The sequence below is a fragment of the Aureobasidium pullulans genome, assembly GCF_000721785.1.
Source record: "Aureobasidium pullulans EXF-150 unplaced genomic scaffold scaffold_6, whole genome shotgun sequence".
Taxonomy (NCBI): Eukaryota; Fungi; Ascomycota; class Dothideomycetes; order Dothideales; family Saccotheciaceae; genus Aureobasidium; species Aureobasidium pullulans.
In genome coordinates this window covers 949,549-967,685 of record NW_021941026.1, presented here as the reverse complement: position 1 = coordinate 967,685, position 18,137 = coordinate 949,549, and the positions used below count along the sequence as shown (strand labels likewise).

The 18,137-nt window shown below is 47.3% G+C and overlaps 6 protein-coding genes across 6 annotated transcripts; 1 reads left to right on the top strand and 5 right to left on the bottom strand.

The window, feature by feature from the left end:
• Nucleotides 1–681: 681 nt before the first annotated feature.
• M438DRAFT_294325 (putative L-fucose-proton symporter) lies at nt 682–2,524 on the bottom strand. The gene is made up of 3 exons (XM_029901840.1): nt 2,107–2,524; nt 1,675–2,051; nt 682–1,556 (listed from the first exon to the last, which is right to left on the bottom strand). The coding sequence occupies exons 1-3, from the start codon at nt 2,373–2,375 to the stop codon at nt 757–759; spliced, it is 1,446 nt and encodes a 481-aa protein (XP_029762256.1). The 5' UTR covers nt 2,376–2,524; the 3' UTR covers nt 682–756.
• A 1,118-nt stretch (nt 2,525–3,642) lies between these two features.
• Nucleotides 3,643–5,136, bottom strand: M438DRAFT_354185 (uncharacterized protein; the record flags this gene model as incomplete). The annotated part of the gene is made up of 2 exons (XM_029906931.1): nt 3,643–4,704; nt 4,759–5,136. The coding sequence occupies 2 exons, from the start codon at nt 5,134–5,136 to the stop codon at nt 3,643–3,645; spliced, it is 1,440 nt and encodes a 479-aa protein (XP_029762255.1).
• Nucleotides 5,137–6,068: 932 nt separating this feature from the next.
• On the top strand, nt 6,069–7,439 carry M438DRAFT_189782 (Dihydroorotase). Its single transcript, XM_029899241.1, has 3 exons — nt 6,069–6,097; nt 6,183–6,384; nt 6,446–7,439. Exons 2-3 carry the CDS (start codon nt 6,250–6,252, stop codon nt 7,385–7,387), a joined length of 1,077 nt encoding a protein of 358 aa, XP_029762254.1. The 5' UTR covers nt 6,069–6,097; nt 6,183–6,249; the 3' UTR covers nt 7,388–7,439.
• Nucleotides 7,440–7,490: 51 nt separating this feature from the next.
• M438DRAFT_364225 (uncharacterized protein) lies at nt 7,491–8,613 on the bottom strand (the record flags this gene model as incomplete). Its single annotated transcript, XM_029907705.1, has 2 exons — nt 7,491–8,343; nt 8,405–8,613. The coding sequence occupies 2 exons, from the start codon at nt 8,611–8,613 to the stop codon at nt 7,491–7,493; spliced, it is 1,062 nt and encodes a 353-aa protein (XP_029762253.1).
• Nucleotides 8,614–8,912: 299 nt separating this feature from the next.
• On the bottom strand, nt 8,913–11,137 carry M438DRAFT_364224 (amino acid transporter; the record flags this gene model as incomplete). The annotated part of the gene is made up of 10 exons (XM_029907704.1): nt 8,913–9,150; nt 9,202–9,454; nt 9,503–9,639; nt 9,694–9,868; nt 9,918–10,011; nt 10,065–10,245; nt 10,298–10,373; nt 10,426–10,521; nt 10,574–10,813; nt 10,867–11,137. The coding sequence occupies 10 exons, from the start codon at nt 11,135–11,137 to the stop codon at nt 8,913–8,915; spliced, it is 1,761 nt and encodes a 586-aa protein (XP_029762252.1).
• A 693-nt stretch (nt 11,138–11,830) lies between these two features.
• Nucleotides 11,831–13,251, bottom strand: M438DRAFT_396198 (amidohydrolase family protein). The gene is made up of 4 exons (XM_029909253.1): nt 13,161–13,251; nt 13,092–13,109; nt 12,321–13,039; nt 11,831–12,269 (listed from the first exon to the last, which is right to left on the bottom strand). Exons 1-4 carry the CDS (start codon nt 13,237–13,239, stop codon nt 12,120–12,122), a joined length of 966 nt encoding a protein of 321 aa, XP_029762251.1. The 5' UTR covers nt 13,240–13,251; the 3' UTR covers nt 11,831–12,119.
• Nucleotides 13,252–18,137: the final 4,886 nt, after the last annotated feature.

Here is an 18,137-nt window from a genome sequence, read left to right as displayed (position 1 = left end):
GAGAGGCATATGGAGAGCAGCCGCGCTTTTGATCCTCATCTTGGATTCACGGCTTCCAGAAGGTGGTTGACGTCAATCGGTACCAATCAATATTATTGCAGGAAGTGACGTGACATTGAGCAGTGTAAAAGTTGATAGCAGAGGCTCTGACAGGTCCCAATCAATATCGGATATCAAGCCCAATTTTGAAACCTTCAGTCTCTGACTTGCCTACAAGCATATCTCTACATCGCATCCATGAATTTCTCAACACAATGAATGCATTTCGACATGTGTTCGAGGACGGAGAAGATGCGATGAGAGCACCACGGAAGTTGCGGGATGTGACAGCCGATCTGCCGTTCAGCCAGCGCGGAGATGCTCTCCGTTGTCGTCACAATTCTCACGCGTCACAACTTGGAAACCACGACTCACATCGCAAAGATTTGAACCTCGTCGCATATCTTCTGGAATTTGTCAATACATGTAACTGTAGAAAGGTACAGTCTGTGCTGGAACAAGAGTCTTGTACACTGGAAGGCGTAGGGAGCAGTCCGTTTCTATGGAGCGCTCCACCCACAGGATGCAATCGTGCGTTTCTACAGCGTGGGACAGTATCTAGGTATGACCGCGGAAGAAGAGGGTGAGATCGACACATAGGAGCAGGAGTTGAAGTATGCATCTTAAGAAAAGTTGTAGTCTTTATAACATTCGGAGGTACATCGTACATACGTCTAATAAAGTAACCACCCCATACTCGTGCTAAATCACTTATATCTAGGCTCTAATTTCCTGGTGCTCGATAGCTGCACCTTTCTTCTCGTCGTCGTCAACCATGCTCTCGACATCCTTGTCGGTGGTGGTGGAAGTAGGGGCCTTCTCCTCAGTCCAGCCGTCCAAGCTCTTAGCCTTGAACAGGTTGAGGTAAAGAGGGAACATCCATGCAATAACAAAGCCAATAAGGGGGATAAAGAAGGCCTTCTGAGTGCCGATGTGGTCGGCGACTGTGCCGAGGACAGGGGGGAACAAAGCACCGCCAGAGACGGCAGCGACGATGAAACTGGCACCGCGCTTGGAGTGACGGCCGAGACCTCTAATCGAGAGAGCGAAGATAAGGGGGAACACGCAAGACTCGAAGAATAGGACCAGGGAGATTGATGCAATGCCGGCGTTGCCCTTGAGGCCCATGGTCAAGCAAGCGAAGAGAACAACTCCCGAAAGGAAGCCTATGAGAACGAGACGAGGCTTGGTAATTTTGAGCAGACCACTCGCGACGAAACGACCAATGGCGAAACAGCCTTGTGCTACTGCAAGAAGGTTGGCTCCGGTAGCATGAGTGGTTCCGGGACGGACGGCAGAGACGTAATTGATGAAGTAACCGGCGTAGGCGCACTGAGCACCGACGTAGCAGAACTGTGCGGCAACACCGAAGAACAGAGTGTATTGTTTGGAAAGGGGCTTGTCTTCGAAAGCTGTTTGAGTGCCACTGGATGCAGCCTGAGCAGCCATATCGGCATCGGTGACCTCAGGAATGGGAGCGAAGAAGAAGACGACGGCGAGGATGAAGACAAAGATGGCTGCTTGTTGTTAGCAATGTTACATCGTTGTACCAAGAAGGAGGTCATTCGCGGCGAGTCCGAATTGTGAACTCATTCAGAACGACATCCTCCATAGCTAATAGAGGTTTAAACTCACCAATTCCTAAGTACACGAATTGCACCGACGTAAGGGAGGTGTCGTCGACGTTCTTGAAGATGACCTGACTGGCCAGAACAGGTGCAACAACTGTGCCGACAGCCTGGAAAGCTTGGGCCAGAGTCAAACGCAACTCAGAGTACTTTGCAGGACCACAGGTAGCGATGAAAGGGTTGGCAGCAGTCTCGAGAGTCGAGAGACCGGATCCGACAATGAACATGCTTCCGCAGAATCCACCAAAGGAACGTTTCAATCCGGATGGCCAGAACATCAGAGCTCCAACACCGTAGATACAGAGGCCGGTGATGAATGCCCAGCGGTAACCGAATCTTCTGACGATCCATCCTGAGTAGGTCAAGGGACCAATGGCGTACGCACTAGGCAAATGTTAGTAAGATGTACTTCCACAATCTGCACACTGTGAACACCGACCCAAAATAAGCGGCTTGCAGACCACCGCTCTGGCCCTTGGTGATGCCGAGGGCGACTTGGAAATGAGCGTTCAGGACATCAAGAAGTCCATAGGCAAACCCCCACAAGAAGAAAAGAATGGTAACAAGGCAGACGGGCATAATCGACTGCTTCAGAGTAAGGTTCTGAGCACCGGTGACTGCATTGTTGCTCTCAATAGTCTTGACACCATGCTTTTTGACCACAGAGTCAGGAAGCGGTGCAACGATAGAGTTGTTTCTGCTCGCCATGGTGATGTATTGCTAGTATCGCGACTTTTTTTCCTTGTGAGAGAGAAAGATAGAGCAAGAAAGAGGGTGTTTGCACGAGCAAAGATTGGAGGAGCTTAGTCCTGTCAAAAAGAAGGAAATGAGACTTGATGGGTGTGCTTGTGTGTCCCCAGAGACGAGCGATCGTCCATGACTTTATATTAGCAAGAGAGGGGGAACACTGTGCACGAGACAACCTTGGTCTCATTCTCCGCAACGATATGGTCGATCGCTGTGGAGCCTCCACAAACCCCAGTCGAGTCTACTCCATAGAACCAATCACCCCACGACTGCTACTTTACCCGCTCGAGATACGCAGGCCAAGTCGGCCCAAGTCTTTCGCCATGCGGCCGACAGCGTCAGTGCTGGCCAACGGGACACAAGGTATCCGCTTCCAGCATCGGCTCTCATGTGTTCCATGCAGCCAGCAGAGTCTTGGTTTCATGCAGCCGAATGTCCATTGTTCAACAGAAGCAAGTTGGAAGAGCGCTAGAAGGTCGGGGGTCTTGGCTGGGGGGCAGTTGATCGTGGCGGAGTAAAATAACAAGGCCGTGTTCCAATAACAAGGCCGCGAGGATAGACGACAAGGCGCACAATACGGGATACAAGACACTCGACTATTGTGCGTTGACACTGCAAGTCAGCTGAAGGACCTGGTTTGCGTGAGAAGATGTCTTTCTTGAGTGGTGTTGTTGTTAATTGCTTAGCTCTATCTCGGTCCGGCACATGCGACCATAAGCAAGCGAGACAATTGATTGATCATCTTGAACAAAATGGATGAATAGAAATCCAGAAAAGTCGGTATTAGATGATCAAGCTGTGTATAAGCTCCCAGTGTGCCGAAGTCTGTCACTCATACAGCTGTATAAATGCATGATCTTTTTCCAAGTCTAAAAGCTGGGTCCAAGGTGAGAACCTTCACAGAGTCGCTCTCTTCAGACGACTTGCCATTGCTCAAGAACATCGTGCATCTTGCTAGCTGGCACACGGAGAGTAACAATCGTCTCGGCCGAGAGGTGCTAGCTGGACTAAATTGCCAAAATGGGACGGCTCCTTCAATAACGACACAAGAAGGAATGAATAGTCGGGCCGATGTCAGTCGACCGGCGTGATATTTCAACTACCTACACGTCTCGGCATGAAGGCCGTTATCTAGGTACAAGTCCTCCCGCGACCCAACAAAGCCGTAGCTTACCGCTCTGCATTCATGCAGTGGAATACCAAGGAGCCAGTAGCAAGGGGACGACTTTCAAGCCTCTCCATCTGACTGCATGTCAATCTCGCCTGTAGCCTTGGCCTCAGTGGATGGAGCGGCCTTGATCCTGCCTCTTCTTGACACACCATTGCCATGCTCAACCCTCTCTCTGCCCCTCTCAGTCTTGCCCTTCATCATGCTATTGGACTGTCTTGGAGGCGTCACGTTGCCGTCCTTCTTGTCTGCAGAGCCACGTCTGTTGCGATTACCATTGCTAGAGCGACGACTGGCGGCATTGCCCGGAGAGACGGAAAAACCGCCGTTAGCAACAATTCTCAAGACTCTGGACGCCTCGCCTTTCGTACGCTGATCAGCTGGCGACTCAACACTCGAATACGAAGTGTCCGGTGACGATGACGGTACAAGAACGTCAAAGTCGATAAGATCTTCTTCGATGGGCGACTCCAGGGTTTGCTTCTTGAAGGAAAAGTATGGAGGACCACGAATAGGAGTCTTCGCGGCACCTAGCTGGACGCCACCGGGAGGAGATGCCTCAAGATGTGAGGTGGAGGTTGTAGCAACGCCAGAAGAAACAACAGTAGTGGTGGCAACCTTCTGTAAAGCTGGCTCGGAGCGAGGCTTTTGCGCAGCTTGCTTGGTGGGCTGGCTACTGGTAGGTCGCGGAGGTGGAACACGGACACGAACAGGGTCGTCGCGATGGAGAGCAGAGTTGTCGTTTTGCTGGCGTTCGACGACCTCCCACTCGGAGCTCGAGCCATTGCGGTCAGTACGCTTTGACTTCTGCTTCTTGCGAGCTTGCTCCTTGCGCCACCAAGCAGGCACAGACTTCAAGCCAATCGAGTTGAGTGTCTCCTTGTCTTCAGGCATCTCGTGTCTGTACATGCAACCTTGCTGCTTGTAGGCACATTGACCTTGGTTTTGGATCCAGTAAGTGCAGTAGACTTTTTTTCTCTGATCGGGCTCGATACCGGAGGGAGGAAGCGGGCGCTCATTGTAGAGAGGCCTCGGCTGCAGCTGAGGTGAAGCGAGCGGTTTGGCGGTCGATGCAGGTCCAGGGGTAGAAGCAGGTATGACAATAGGTTGCGTGTTGATCGGCTGTGAAAATTGTGTTAGGAAGACGATAGGTTTCGAAGACACTCGACAACTTACTTGAAGTACGCGACTGTTGTGAGAAGACACTCCAGACTGAGTTGTATACTGCATCGTGACTGAAGGAGGAGGGACTGACTCCTTGACGTTCACGGACCCTTCGTGCGGGAATCTTCCTCTGACGGATGAATGACGCCCGAGGAATAGCATGTCCTTTGTTTGCGAGGCACTCAGACGGTGAGGCACACCGGCCAAGCGTACATCGTCTGGGAGTTCATCGACAGGGACAAGCGGGACGAGAGAGCCGTTGTCTCGCTCGATGAAGAACTTGAGTCCAGGAGCCAACATCGACTGTGTCGCCATCACTGCTGAATATTGAGGAACAGACCAAGCCATCGAGCCAGGTTGGGCATATGCAGACATGTGTAGGCCTGGCATTGTCGACGATAGAAGCCCGAAGCCGTGAGAGAACGAATATATGAAGATCCTTGGAGATCAGTGATGATGTCGATGAGGGACACAGAGAAGACGGAAGACGGTGTCGTGGCACATATACGGAGCCGTTATGGGCTTGAGAGCGTGGAAAGACGGTTGTAATCAAAGCATGACAGAGAAAGAACCAGTTCCTGAAAAAAGCAGGCGAACGAACATGTTTTTTCTGCCAACAAACTTGCGCTGTCAAGCTTCAAAGGCCCAAATCCTGTCGCATCGGATCCAGTGTGTTTGTACACTGCATCTGTTAAGCTGTATGGAGGCCTTTTAGATGCCTGTTCGATATTGAGGCCATCATCATTGGACTGTCACACGGGTTCATGCATGTGGGAGTGACAGGCAGCAGATAAATCTGCGGACAGTTTGTGACCGGTCTAAACGTGTGCGACAAGATTGACACGCTCTTTGAGGTGTCTTTCTTTGATCAAGACGGCTTACTGTAAAGTTCTTGGAATAATCAGTGCCATATAAGTCAGTAGCTGTCAAAGGCCGAATTCGATGGTGACCAATCTACAACAGGATTCATGGCCTCGTATGTTGGTGGTGTTTCCGGTTTTGACAGGTCGCACTGTCACGCAGCAAAGACAAGAGCAAGCAGCCGTGCATCATGCGGTGTCACAATAGCCTGACATTGCCGGGAGGTGGTCACTAAGCGAAAAAGTCATAGACAATCCACCATGTATCAGCAACGAAGCATTGAGACGTCTGCTCAAAACATGTTTGGTGAAGAGGACATTGGGTGGGATTGGATGAGGTCCGCAGAATGCATTCGGTGATGGCATCGAAGGCTTGGCACATCGAAAAAGCTAAACCTTGTTTGGCGAAACACTCCATCTCGTTGTCGGCTCCGTTCATCTTCATCTTTATCAATTGAAGTTGTCGAAAAGAGGCCGAAAGCGCAGCATCGGTAAGTTTGGAGTCTGGCTTATACTGGTTGGTTGGCAGTTAGCTCCAGCCCATCCCAATGAAGACACTACTCTAACTTGACCAAGACCTTGACAGCACGTTGTATCAATCTCATTGGTTTCCCGCCATCTGTTTCTTCCAATAAGACAAAACATGTCTCTCCAGCAGTTTGACGGTCTGGAGATTCCAGCCCCCGCTGACTTCCATGTCCATCTTCGTGATGGACCTATGATGGAGCTTGTCACACCCACTATCAGACAAGGTGGTGTCAACACCGTCTTCGTCATGGTAAGCATTCAATTGAATCACAAAGCTTGAAACGAGAGTCTAAGTTCTTTCACTACCAAAGCCCAACTTGGTACCGCCAATCACCACTGTTCAACACGCTTTGGACTACAAGAAGAGACTCCAAGCAATTGAGCCCAATGTCAACTTCCTGATGTCTTTGTACTTGCACCAGGACATCACCCCCGAAGTGGTCAAGGAGGCCGCAGCCGCAGGTATCACGGGCATCAAGTCCTACCCCGCCGGCGTAACCACAAACAGCAGCGCCGGTGTCGTCAGCTACGAGCCCTTCTACCCTGTTTTTGAGGAGATGGAGCGCCAAAACATGGTCTTGAACCTGCACGGTGAAGTCCCTGGATCAAAGGACAACGACATTACTGTTTTGAATGCCGAGGAGGCTTTCTTGCCCACACTTAAGGACCTGCACAAGCGTTTCCCCAAGTTGAGAATCATCCTTGAGCACTGTACTAGTGCGGCTGCTATCGAGGCAGTCAAGTCTTGCGGTCCTACCGTCTCGGCTACAATCACTGCTCACCATCTCTTCTTGATTGTCGATGACTGGGCCGGCGACCCGCACTCTTTCTGCAAGCCTGTGGCCAAGACTCCAAAGGATCGTGAGGCCTTGCTCAAGACAGTTGTGTCTGGCGACCAAAAGTTCTTCCTCGGCACTGACAGCGCACCTCATCCAGCCATTAACAAGCGTGGTGACAAGGTCGCAGCAGGCGTCTTCACTCAGCCTCACGCAGTCGGATATGTGCTTTCCGCACTTGAACAGGGCATCGAGCGCGGTGTTTTGAAGGCTGAAGATGTGACTGAGGAGAAGCTCAAGGGTTTCCTCGGATTGAACGGCAGAAAGTTCTACGGAGCCGAGGACAAGAAGGGCGAGAAGGTGGTGTTGAGAAAGGATGGCGTCAAGGTTCAGAGCCTGCTCAAGAATGCTGATGGCAGCCTGGAGGTTGTTCCTTTCAGACGCGACCAGAAGACATGGAGCGCTGAGTGGAAGTAGAGAGACAATTTGAATGACTGGTTGGAATAGAGTTGATTGAATAGAAGAAGCTTGTTCTGTGCTCTGATGCTATCATGAAATAGTGGCCTGACCGTGTGCATATCTATGCATCGGAAGGAATATTGAGACTCGTCCTCTGTTTTTTGCCACGAGCCGGTGTATTCTCGCCTTCGTCCCTCTTCCGCTTGCTCTTGCTACGGCCGCCCTTTGGTCTGTATGTCTGGTCGTCATCTCTAGCCTTTTTGGGCTTGCCTGGGGTGTCGTCACCAGCCAGCTCATCCTCATTGTCCACGGTACTTCCTGGGCTTCCCTCCTTTTCTCTAGCGCGTTCGATGGCTCTGTCACCAACTTGCTTGGCAAGATTGCGACGCTTGTTGGCCGTAGCGGGTGTCTGGGCACTTGCGGTACCGCCTTCAGAAGCAGCATCGATGTCTGAGATTGTACCATGTTTCTTGAGCCAGTTGTGAACAGATAGAGGGTTTCGCAATTCGACTTCGCGGTCGAGTTCGCGCTGGGTGAGCTTGGAGAGGGGTTGAGGAGAGGCTGGACGTGGCTCGCTCAGGGCAGCGGGTTCTAGCTTGTTGTCGAGGCGAGTAAGGTAGGCATCTTCGTGCGACGATGTTAGGAATGCGGGATTTGCTTCGGCTGCGAGCGCTGACACGGGGTGGTGATATCGCGGGTGTGGGATCTGAGCTTCCATTTCCACCAGACTCTTTGCATCTTTACGAGCGAGCAGAACTTCGATGTCTTGTCTTATGCGAAGGTAATCTTGGTGCGGCATCTCGTGGTTGTGGAAGGCGCGATGAGCGTTGGCGATGATGTTGTTGGCCATGTCTAGAGTCATTTCGCGTTCGTCATTTGGTTGTTGCGACTTGGGTGCCATTGAGAGATCGAATCGCAATTCGTGCGGGATTGAGAGGGATGTGTTGAGGTCGAGGAGGAGGTCGAGCAGTTGGCTACAAGACACAGGTCAATCATCCGTCGGCATCAGACCTTGTTCGCAAGTCAACTACTCACTCATTCTGCTCCTGCAACCTCTTGGACAAGGCGTCGAGTTTCTGCTCGTCGACAAACAGGCTGTTGCTCTCCTTCATGACATCGTCAAAGTGTGTCTTCATCTTGCGATACTTCTTGCGCCATGATCGGTATTTTGGCTTGACCTCGCTTCCTCGGGCGTCTATTGATGTGGCTCCCGGCGCACCGGCAACAATTTCGTCGTCGGACATGATGACTTTGAATGTTTCTTGATATGTGTCGTGCTTCTGAGGAAACAAGTCGACAGCTACCGCGTCAGCGTCGATGCTCCGCGATATACACCGCCAAGACTTCCCACTTGGTGGAGTGCAGCTTCCGCGCTTGGACGTTGGCTCTTTCCCTCCCTCTCTTACGCATTGAACACTCCATGCACTTTTATCCATCACATGTTTTCAAAGATCACTTCTCTTGTTTCTTTCAACACATGAATCGATTTAGTACCTGCGACTACACTCTCAACTCCTTGCTTCCCACGACTCTTCAACCACATCTACACCTGCTCAGGACGACCTTCGTTCTTGGTCTCGACACGGATGCCTGAAACAACGATTCTTCCTGCCGCATCATGGTCTTGGTCCCATCTTTCCAATTCGCTCAATGGTACTCTGACCAACGAGTTGGTACTTGATCCATCTCCGAGAACAACGACTTCTTGCTTGATCCGATATCCTCCCCATTTCGGTAGCAAGTAAATCCAGGAATAGTAGTACACACCGCAAGCTAGAAGACTGTACAAATCAGAATCTCGGTTACCGACGCTTCAAGGATTATCCACTTACATTCCGATACCGGCAACACAATAAGTTGCATACCAGAAGCTAACATCTCCGCCGGTGGCTCCTCCTGTTGGTGGGTACCAAGGCATAATCAGTAGATACAAGTTCTGCAGGATGGTGAAGATCACGGCAGCGTCCCAAGCGCGGAACTCGCTCCTTGGAACGCCCAGCTTCTTGCGACGATAACGCACAATGTACAATCCTATTGACATTGTGAATGCGAAAGCAGAAGCTGGATAGTTCTGCAGGTCGGAAACTGCTTTTCGTTAGCATTGATCGGCTACCAAACACGAGTTTGACTTACTGAAATTAAAGGCATCACCAGCTGGAGGCGCAAGGACCATGATAATAGTGACGATCCATTTGGTAAAGTAAGGTCCAATTGGAGTACCGAATGGTTTTGTGGATGCCCAGAACTTTGGGAAGGGCAAAACACCTTGCCTGCAAGCGGCAGTATCAGTATGCATACGATAACCCACTGACCTGTTGACTCACCTTCCACACTCTCTGATCAATCGAGACTGCCCGATTTGTACGGCAATCAGGTTTCCGAATGCGCTCAGAGCGATGAGCAGATTGAAGACTTTGACACCTTTGGCATGACCGAATACATTGGTGAAAAAAAGACTTGCAACTGTCACGCCTGAAGTCATGATATCACTCTTGGGTACTATTTCCGATGTCAGCGTATAATTCACCCAAGGTCCAATCAATCCTACCAGCAGCGAAATAAGCGATGTTTGCGAGCAAATAGAGGATGGTCACTGCGACCAAAGAGTAGGATGCATTCCTTTTGATGGTCTTGACAGGGTTCTGTGTCTGGAGTCAGCCTCTCTTTCCTGGATCGTCAGCGAAGGACCACTTACTTGGATCTCATTGACGATGTTGAACGCGTTCTCATAGCCGGCATACGAAAAGATGATCTTGACAAGACTGTTGGTCATGCCGTAGCCAGTCGCCTTGCCTTCGAAAGCATTGCGGAAGTTTGCATAAGGGTCTTGGACTCTGGTGTGTCCGCCTAGAACAACGAGACCAGTGATGGCGATGCTACATGGGTGGTCAGCAACGGCCAATGCAACGCGGAATTCATCTTGCTTACAAGACCAGAGTCAGAACTTTGATGATTCCAATAACATTGGAAATGCGGTAAGAGGTCTTGGTATGGAAAATCAACACTGACAAGTTGTTAGTCTTTGACATGAAACATGTCTCTCTTCTGAAACTTACAAAGCGTGACCAAGGTGTAACAGGCAATAGCGACACCTTTCTGTTCCCAGGCTGAAGGGGTGTGGTCACCTATTTTGAAAAGGTACTGAGCCATCACTGATCGCACTTGTCAGTGACAATGTTAAGAGCACGAGGGAACGATACACACCGATTGCATTTCCACTACTGAACGACAGAATAACCGTCTGGACTGCAAAAGCGATAGGAAAGAAGTACTTTGGTCGAGGGTAAGCTTGCTCCAGATAGACGACTTCTGAGCCAGATCGGTTCGGAAAGTAAGATGCAAATTCGAGGTACACCGCGAGCGAAGTTCCTGATGTCAGGAGACCGAGAGCCCAAAAGATCAGACTGGTTCCGACAGAGCCTGTGCCTTTTAAGATGGTTGCCGCTGTTTCCTTGTCAGCCGATACCCTTGTCGTTCCAGTGGGTATGAATACGTACGTGTTGAGTAGACACCAGTTCCTATCATCTTACTGATGTTGATCAAGACGATAGTCACAGGGCCAACAGCATATCCGAGCGAAGAATTGGCCTCGACTGGCGCACCAGAGACCTCCTGGTAAGATGGTTGTGAGCCATTTCCTCCTTGTTCGACCACGAATTTCAAGTCGCCTGCAGTTGACACAATCTCGTGCGACGAAACGAAATCATTGCTCGATGATCTCGCACTATCTCCCGCCTTCTCGTTGACAGAGCGTCGAAAGAACACCATCGGGTTCGATTCGAGAGCACAAATGCTCAATTAAAATGTTGATATATACAGAGAGACTCGTCGATAAGCCAATGGAAAACTCCTGATATGCTCGAAAGGAGTCTTCGAATATATATCATAGCCACCATAGCGTGCGCTCTTCCTGCAACGTCGAATTGCGACATCAACCCAAAGGTTGAGAATGGCACCATTGTGGAGTTGATAGTGGACACTCTATATTTTCCTTGCGCCAAACATGATAGACCTATGAATTTGATACGACTATGAAAAGGGCCAAGTTGGCCAAGCGGAGATGCAGCTGCATCATCACATGTATGGATGTTTTGGCGTGCTATTGCACCATCCTCGCGAGCATATTAATTCCTGCTCAACCCGACGAGAAACAGTACTTGCGAAGAAACTACTATCATGGCTTGGAGAAACCAGCATAGCTTTTGTAATTGCTTTTCGGCTTCCTTGGAGACTGAGTTCAGGTAGTTAGGCTTGTTGAGTATGTTTGACCCCACTTGTCAGAGAGTGTGATGGAGAGAAGGCGTGATTGATGGCTTCTGTTGCCATCGAGGTCTGGAACGCGCTCTCCTCACGATCGCATCAGCACACCTCCCTGGTCGATATCACGACAGTCTTCATAGTGGTAGAGTCGTACCTTGAGATCGAAACTGTTAATCATTCTCGTCATACGCAGTACTTGCCCTCAGATCTTGTGCCTTTTCCTGGTAAGTTATCTTTCGAAACTTGGCTACATTTGTTTGCAAGTACGGCTAGGAAGCTAAGAAGTACACGAGTTGATGTAAGCGGATGGAGAGTGTTTCATCGCGCATGCGTCTCCCAGCAACACTCCTGGCCGGTATCTAGATACCAAATTGCAGAATTATTATTAGCATCGAGATGGTGACACAATATTATCCGTGGTTGACATAAAATTGCTGGGCTTAAAGGACTATACGACATACGAACAGGCGACTATCGACTATCTCATCCCTCAGAAGTTGGCCTTCTCAGCAAGACGTGGAAGAAGTGCCAGTGCGTTGCCATAGTTGATCTTGGACCTCAATTTCGAATCCATCTCGAAGTTCTCGAGCTTCTCTGCGAATGCTTTGATAGACGGTGGTGGTGCATAGGGGAAATCGCTCTGCCACAAAGTCAGCTTTCCAAGTTTCAGTGTTCTACCTTGGAAACTTGCCCCATATAGTATCTGATCGTGAGGAACCATCGTAAGCAGCAATTGGAGCACAGATGGCGAAGAAGACAAGGCTAAGTCATAGTAGAACGATTTGAAGTCGGCCATAGCTTGTTGCCCGTGTTTGGAACCGTTGGAGATTCTCTCGATGAGATATGGCAAGGCTCCGCCAGCGTGACTCAGGATGACCTTGCAACCAGGGTACTTCCTTCGAGTGCCGGCGATGATCATGTCTGTAGCAGTCCTTGTAGTTTCGTGAGGGTAATCGATCAGTGGTTGAGGCATGCTCTCGTTGACTTTCGTCGTGTCGACTGGGTGTGTAGGGTGAACAAAGACGACTGCTTGACGCCTGTCAAGTTCTTTCCAGATGGGCTCGATATCCGCATGACCGAGATAGGTATTTCCGGTTCCATAGCGTGTGAAAAGTGTCACACCGTCCGCATGAAGAACATCCAAGGCATAGGCAATTTCAGCAAGAGCAGCCTCAGTATTAAGCAGAGACGGAAGGGCTGCAAAGAACCCCCACTTCCTCGGGCTTTTATCGCGGAGCTCGCTACAGTACTCATTGCATCTTCTCGCAAGATCAAAAGACTTCTGTCCCTCAAGTATACAAGCTCCCGGTGCTGTCAACGATAAAATGGTGGTCTTCACACCCAGTTGCTCCATGATGGACTCGGAAGCTGCAGGTGACCATTTTGGCGTTGGCCATCCACTTGGGTCGCCTACAAACGTTGGTCAATTGAAAGAACACTCGAATCGAACGTCAGACACAACCTCCAGCACTTTCAACAGCTGCAAGCCAAGTCAGCCAGGACCATACAAATACAATATCTCAATGTATACCTTGAGCATAAAAGTCGGGGACGAAATGGTGATGTGTGTCGATTTTATCGGTACGCGGCTCTGGACGCATTTCTTCCATAGTCAGGTACTCAATGTTTGTTCAAGGATGGTGGATTAAAAATGATTGTCTTATACCAATAGCAGTCGGACCTCGGTAAGTATACACCGATCCCGACGTCAGCTGTTTTTCGTGATCGATTCCTGGAGACATATAGCGGCATCCCGACACGCCGTTGTGTCGGCGCTTCGGCGATTCTGCACCTCGGCAGACTTGATATACTGTCCTTTCAGAAATCATTGGGACTAGGGAACCTAGGCGTTTAAGCGCGGAATTCGCCGTTTTTTCGACGTTTAGTGACGGTACCATAGTAAATTAGAAGACCTATAAACATCTATTAGTACATGCTGTAACTCGTCGTCCTCGTCAATATAGGTCCTAAACGTGCTTCTAAAGCTAGCGCTAGTATTGCTACTACTAAGAAGCCTTCGCGCGTAAGGAAACCGACCTTAAAGGCTGCTACCGCTACTACTATAACATTAAAGGTTATAAAGGCTTTAAAGACCCCTCGAACATCGAAGACTACTATAAAGCTAGTAACACCCTCTAGCATTAGGATACGACTTAAAACACCTACTACTAAGTCGGTTATTACGAGCGTTAAAGTAGCGCCCGAGGTTACTATAGTAACTAATAATAACGAGGTCTCTAGCGACGAGGCCTTTAATAAGATATATAGCGACGACGTAGTAGATAATAAAGAGGAGGAGGCTAATAATTAGGAAATCGCGCGCCTTAAGCATAAGAAGTTAATAATAGATATTGCTAAAGAGAACCGTATAAGGTAAGAGGCCGCTTAAGCGCTCGAGGCCGCTATCGTCGTATCGCGTATAGTAATATAAGCTCTTAAGGAAGAGGCCGCTTAAGCGCTTAAGGCCTATAAGTTCGTTAGTAAGTAGCATACTATGTATAGTAAAGAGACATTAGATACGCGCACCTTTAATTTTAACTACGCCGATAGTAAGATCTTTAGTCGATTTTAGCTATAGATCGATAAGGTGTTTACTAAGTAGGTGACGCGAGTGTTTAGTACTAAATATAAGCTCTTCGCTACTATAATGTTTCTGCTATTAAACCGTAATACTTACGTGTCGACGACACTACGCGATAATAGCGATTAGGAGGTTCTAACAAAGTAGCTAATAAAGTAGTATAAGAAGGGCAAGTCTAAGTTGCGCCTATTAGTTATCGCGCATTTAACTAAGCTTAAAGAGGACTTAGCTATTGTTACAGCTAGTTAGAAGCGTAAGGGAACTACTACTAATATCTAGAGGCTTAACATACCGTCTACGCTAGAGGCCGAGCGCGCGAGAGGTAACTATTATTCTAATCTTATACTTAAGTAGACCTACTTACTCGATAATGCGCTCTACTCTAGTAACTATTATTTTTAGAAGGGGTCGAATATTGCTTAGAATTATTACTAACTTGACGACACTGTTATTAAAGAGTAGTCTAACGACATTAACTCTAGGTCTTCGATAGTCGACACCCCCTCTATTAACATCGTTATAAAGCTTAAGAAGCACTTAGATGCTCGAAAATTAAGGAAGAAATAACCCGAGGTTCCTCTAATTCCGCTAACCCCCTAAATACCGAACGACATACTTAATCTTATAGCTATAAGCATAATGTCTTAGATGCAGCAATCTTAGTAGCAATACTAGCTCCTATAGCTATAGTAGCTTCTATCGCCTCGACCGCCCGTATTCGCCGCCCCTACTACCGTACCGCTAGTTTCTAGTCCTATCGAGGCAGATTCTAAGGACACGTTATTAGAGTTTTTTGCATAGTTAAAGGCTAGTAATAGGTGGCAGAGCTTAATAGATAAGGTTAGCAAGGTCGAGAAGAAGCTTAAAGAGGAGGACTATAACATAGATAGCATTAGGGACATCGATATAGATATATAGATAAGGGTTTAGGAGTTTAGGCGTAGATTACTCCCTTAGGTGTAGAAGGAGGTAACCCGGTATAAGCGCACTTCTAAGAGCCCCTAATTTGACGATTTAACTAGAGGATATGCTTAAATTATAGTCTTAGTTCGCCGAGTTATACCGCCTTACCTATTCTATAGATAATAATACTCGCTATAGTTAAAATGTGCTACGGCATATATCCTACTAGCCCTTTATACCGCTATACGTAGGAATACCCTAAAGTCGTCAAATAGAGTAGCTAAGCTAATATGCCTCTTAATCTATACCTTTAATATAGCAAACAAGAGCTCGATAGGGTTAAGATCCGGCGAGTACGGCAGTAAGAACTTAAGCTCGTACCTAGCTATAGTTACTACCTTATAAACCTCTATGGATCGGTAAATAGAGGCATTATCTATAACTAATATTAATCTTAGAGGCAGCTACGGCAGTACGTCCTCTACGAGCTATATGTAGAAGATCTCTACGTTAATACCTCCTTAATAGATTAAAGGGTTACTAACGTAGCTATCTATAGTTATTACTAGTAATATTAACTACCTCTCGCTCCTCTTTATCGACTTAAACTTATAGCAAGTAAGGCCCTTTAGACTCTAGCCGTACTTCCTTAAGCTAGTACGCTTATTAGCGCCGCTCTCGTCGATAAACATAAGGCGCCGTCTACTCTAAAACATGCGCCTACTACGCTAGAGCACCCTTAGCGGTTTACTTCTTTTAAGAGCCTTCTTCTTAGCCTTCTTCCTTAACTACTTCCTCCGCTATAATAGGTTCTATATAGAGCTTAAGTAGAGCGCTACGTCGAACTTATTAAGAATAAAGTCCTAAACTTTATCGAGGTACGCGGAGGGTCAGCTAGCGAGGTATTAGAGCACGAACTAATTAATTACTAGTTAGTTACGCGCGCGCTTAGTTCCTTACCTTATTACGCTTACCTCCTTAGCCTTATTACTTAGTAACTTTAGACGACCTCGAACGCCGCTAGGGGGTAGATATAGCTCGCTATGCTTATTTAGCGCCTTTAAGAGTCTATATACAGTCGTACGACTAAGTTAGAGCGTCCTAATGATGCTATTAGCACTCTAGCTAGTAGCATAGAGCGTAAGAAGCTAATTTTAAACAAATTCGGGTAATAGAGTAGGCATGGTTTCTTATAGATTATAATTTACTATAGTACCGTTACTAAACAGACAAATTTAGAGGAATTAACCGTACTTTGCGACCCCGTAACGCTTAGTCCTAATGATTTCTAAAAGGACAGTAATGCTTAACAACTATTTAAGGGGAATTAATCGGACTATAAAATCACGAGAAATGATTTCTCGGGAGTTCTATAGCTTCTTTAAGAACTCTAGACCGTATAGGCCACTTTATAGTAATTACGCTCTAGTATACTACTTAACGTACGCCGATAACCCTAGAATCCGTATTAATGCGCTTAATATCTTCTATATCCTCTAGTAGAACAGTATAATTAGTAGTCTAGTAGGAGTCGGGATCTTCTCTATAACGGCGTATTATACTTATACTAAAGTCCTTACCGATAATAGAGAAGTAACCTTAGAGACGATAACCGGACTATAGCCTAACTACTTATTTGTTTAGTTCGGCAGGAGCATATATATTTATTAACTCTTTAGGCGATAGTAGTTATAAAGGCTATAATATACACGGCGATAGACGGATTAGTATAGACGGCGCGAGCTGCTAAAGAAGCTCTTAGCTTAGACGAACTAGCTAACTTAGGTAATCTCTATCCTATAGAAGGCTCTCCTATACTTTTGAATAAGGCGAAGAAGGGGATAAGTTTAGAGGCATCATTTTCGCCGTAAAGGTCCCCTTAAGGTTTATAATACTAGTATCTCTTCGAATCGGTTTAATATCGGTAGTTTTGTCGAGTAGAGTAATGTAATTATGTTTATAGCGACGCACATACGAGGTCTAGGATTCTTGCTAATAATACAGTAGTGCTCTAATATACTGTATTTAGGTTATAAAGAGACATTATAAAGATTAGTGCTATAAAAGGCATAAGGATAATTAGCGTATCTAGCATGCGGATATTCTAGACTATAGTTAATAGGAAGTATATCTCCGAGTCCTAATAGGGAGGTTCTAAAGCCGGTCTTAGCGGTCTTAGCTATATAGTTTTAGCAACGGTCCTAGCTCTTAGTATTATGTAGTGTATTATGCGAGTTATAACGATAAATGAATGCGGGGCAGAACTTAGCCGCGCACTTTTCCTAAAGCAGCTAAAAAAGTCGATTATTATGCGGTTTTAGCCGCTAAAACCGCATAACACAATAAGTTGCCGATAGCCTCTTCGGGCCTTTATTTAAAAGCTAAAGGCCCGAAGGAGGTGCTAAGACCGTAGCTAAGACCGATTTTAGAACCTCCCTATTAAATAGCGAGTATTAAGCGCATAAGGAAGTTAGACATCTTAGTAATAGCTAGAGTATGTTTAAGAAGAGCTATCGCTAATAGACATGTTCTAAAGGCGCTTACACTCCTATATACACTTAAGTAGCTTATTATTCATACGGCATGTTCTATACTATATAGCTAAGTTAAATCTAAGTCGTTCGAATATCTCCTAACCGGAAGTAACACTACTACTAACCTCCTCCTTTGCTATCAAATCGACTAATTATAAAGCGATAAGTTCGACATGTAGCATCTATAGCAAACATTTCTATATAGCTACACTACGACGAGCTAAGGTGTAGGCACTCTACGCCAAGCAGACGCTATAACATATCGAGTCGACCGAATCTAGAGTAATGCCGCTTACACTAAGTGTAAGCGCTACCTCATTACTCGAGCATTTCAATTGCCGAGGACCGGATTGAGCTTGATTTTCAAAGGCCGATGTCGAGTGTAAGCGCCTTCAGAACATGTCTAATGTTGCTGCGTCAGACAACATGAGACGATTTGTAGAGCCATTTTGTCAGACACGGGTGGATCTGAAGAATTCGCCATCTAGGA

What these genes read in the sequence shown, in the direction of transcription:
- M438DRAFT_294325 (XM_029901840.1), bottom strand. Translation starts at nt 2,375, where the DNA reads ATGGCGAGCAGAAACAACTCTATCGTTGCACCGCTTCCTGACTCTGTG. An exon ending in CTGCAAGCCGCTTATTTTGG is followed by an intron (nt 2,052 to 2,106) that starts GTCGGTGTTCAC and finishes ACATTTGCCTAG; the next exon opens with TGCGTACGCCATTGGTCCCT. An exon ending in ATTCGTGTACTTAGGAATTG is followed by an intron (nt 1,557 to 1,674) that starts GTGAGTTTAAAC and finishes AACAACAAGCAG; the next exon opens with CCATCTTTGTCTTCATCCTC.
- M438DRAFT_189782 (XM_029899241.1), top strand. Translation starts at nt 6,250, where the DNA reads ATGTCTCTCCAGCAGTTTGACGGTCTGGAGATTCCAGCCCCCGCTGAC. An exon ending in TCAACACCGTCTTCGTCATG is followed by an intron (nt 6,385 to 6,445) that starts GTAAGCATTCAA and finishes TCACTACCAAAG; the next exon opens with CCCAACTTGGTACCGCCAAT.
- M438DRAFT_396198 (XM_029909253.1), bottom strand. Translation starts at nt 13,239, where the DNA reads ATGGAAGAAATGCGTCCAGAGCCGCGTACCGATAAAATCGACACACAT. An exon ending in ACGATCAGATACTATATGGG is followed by an intron (nt 12,270 to 12,320) that starts GCAAGTTTCCAA and finishes ACTTTGTGGCAG; the next exon opens with AGCGATTTCCCCTATGCACC.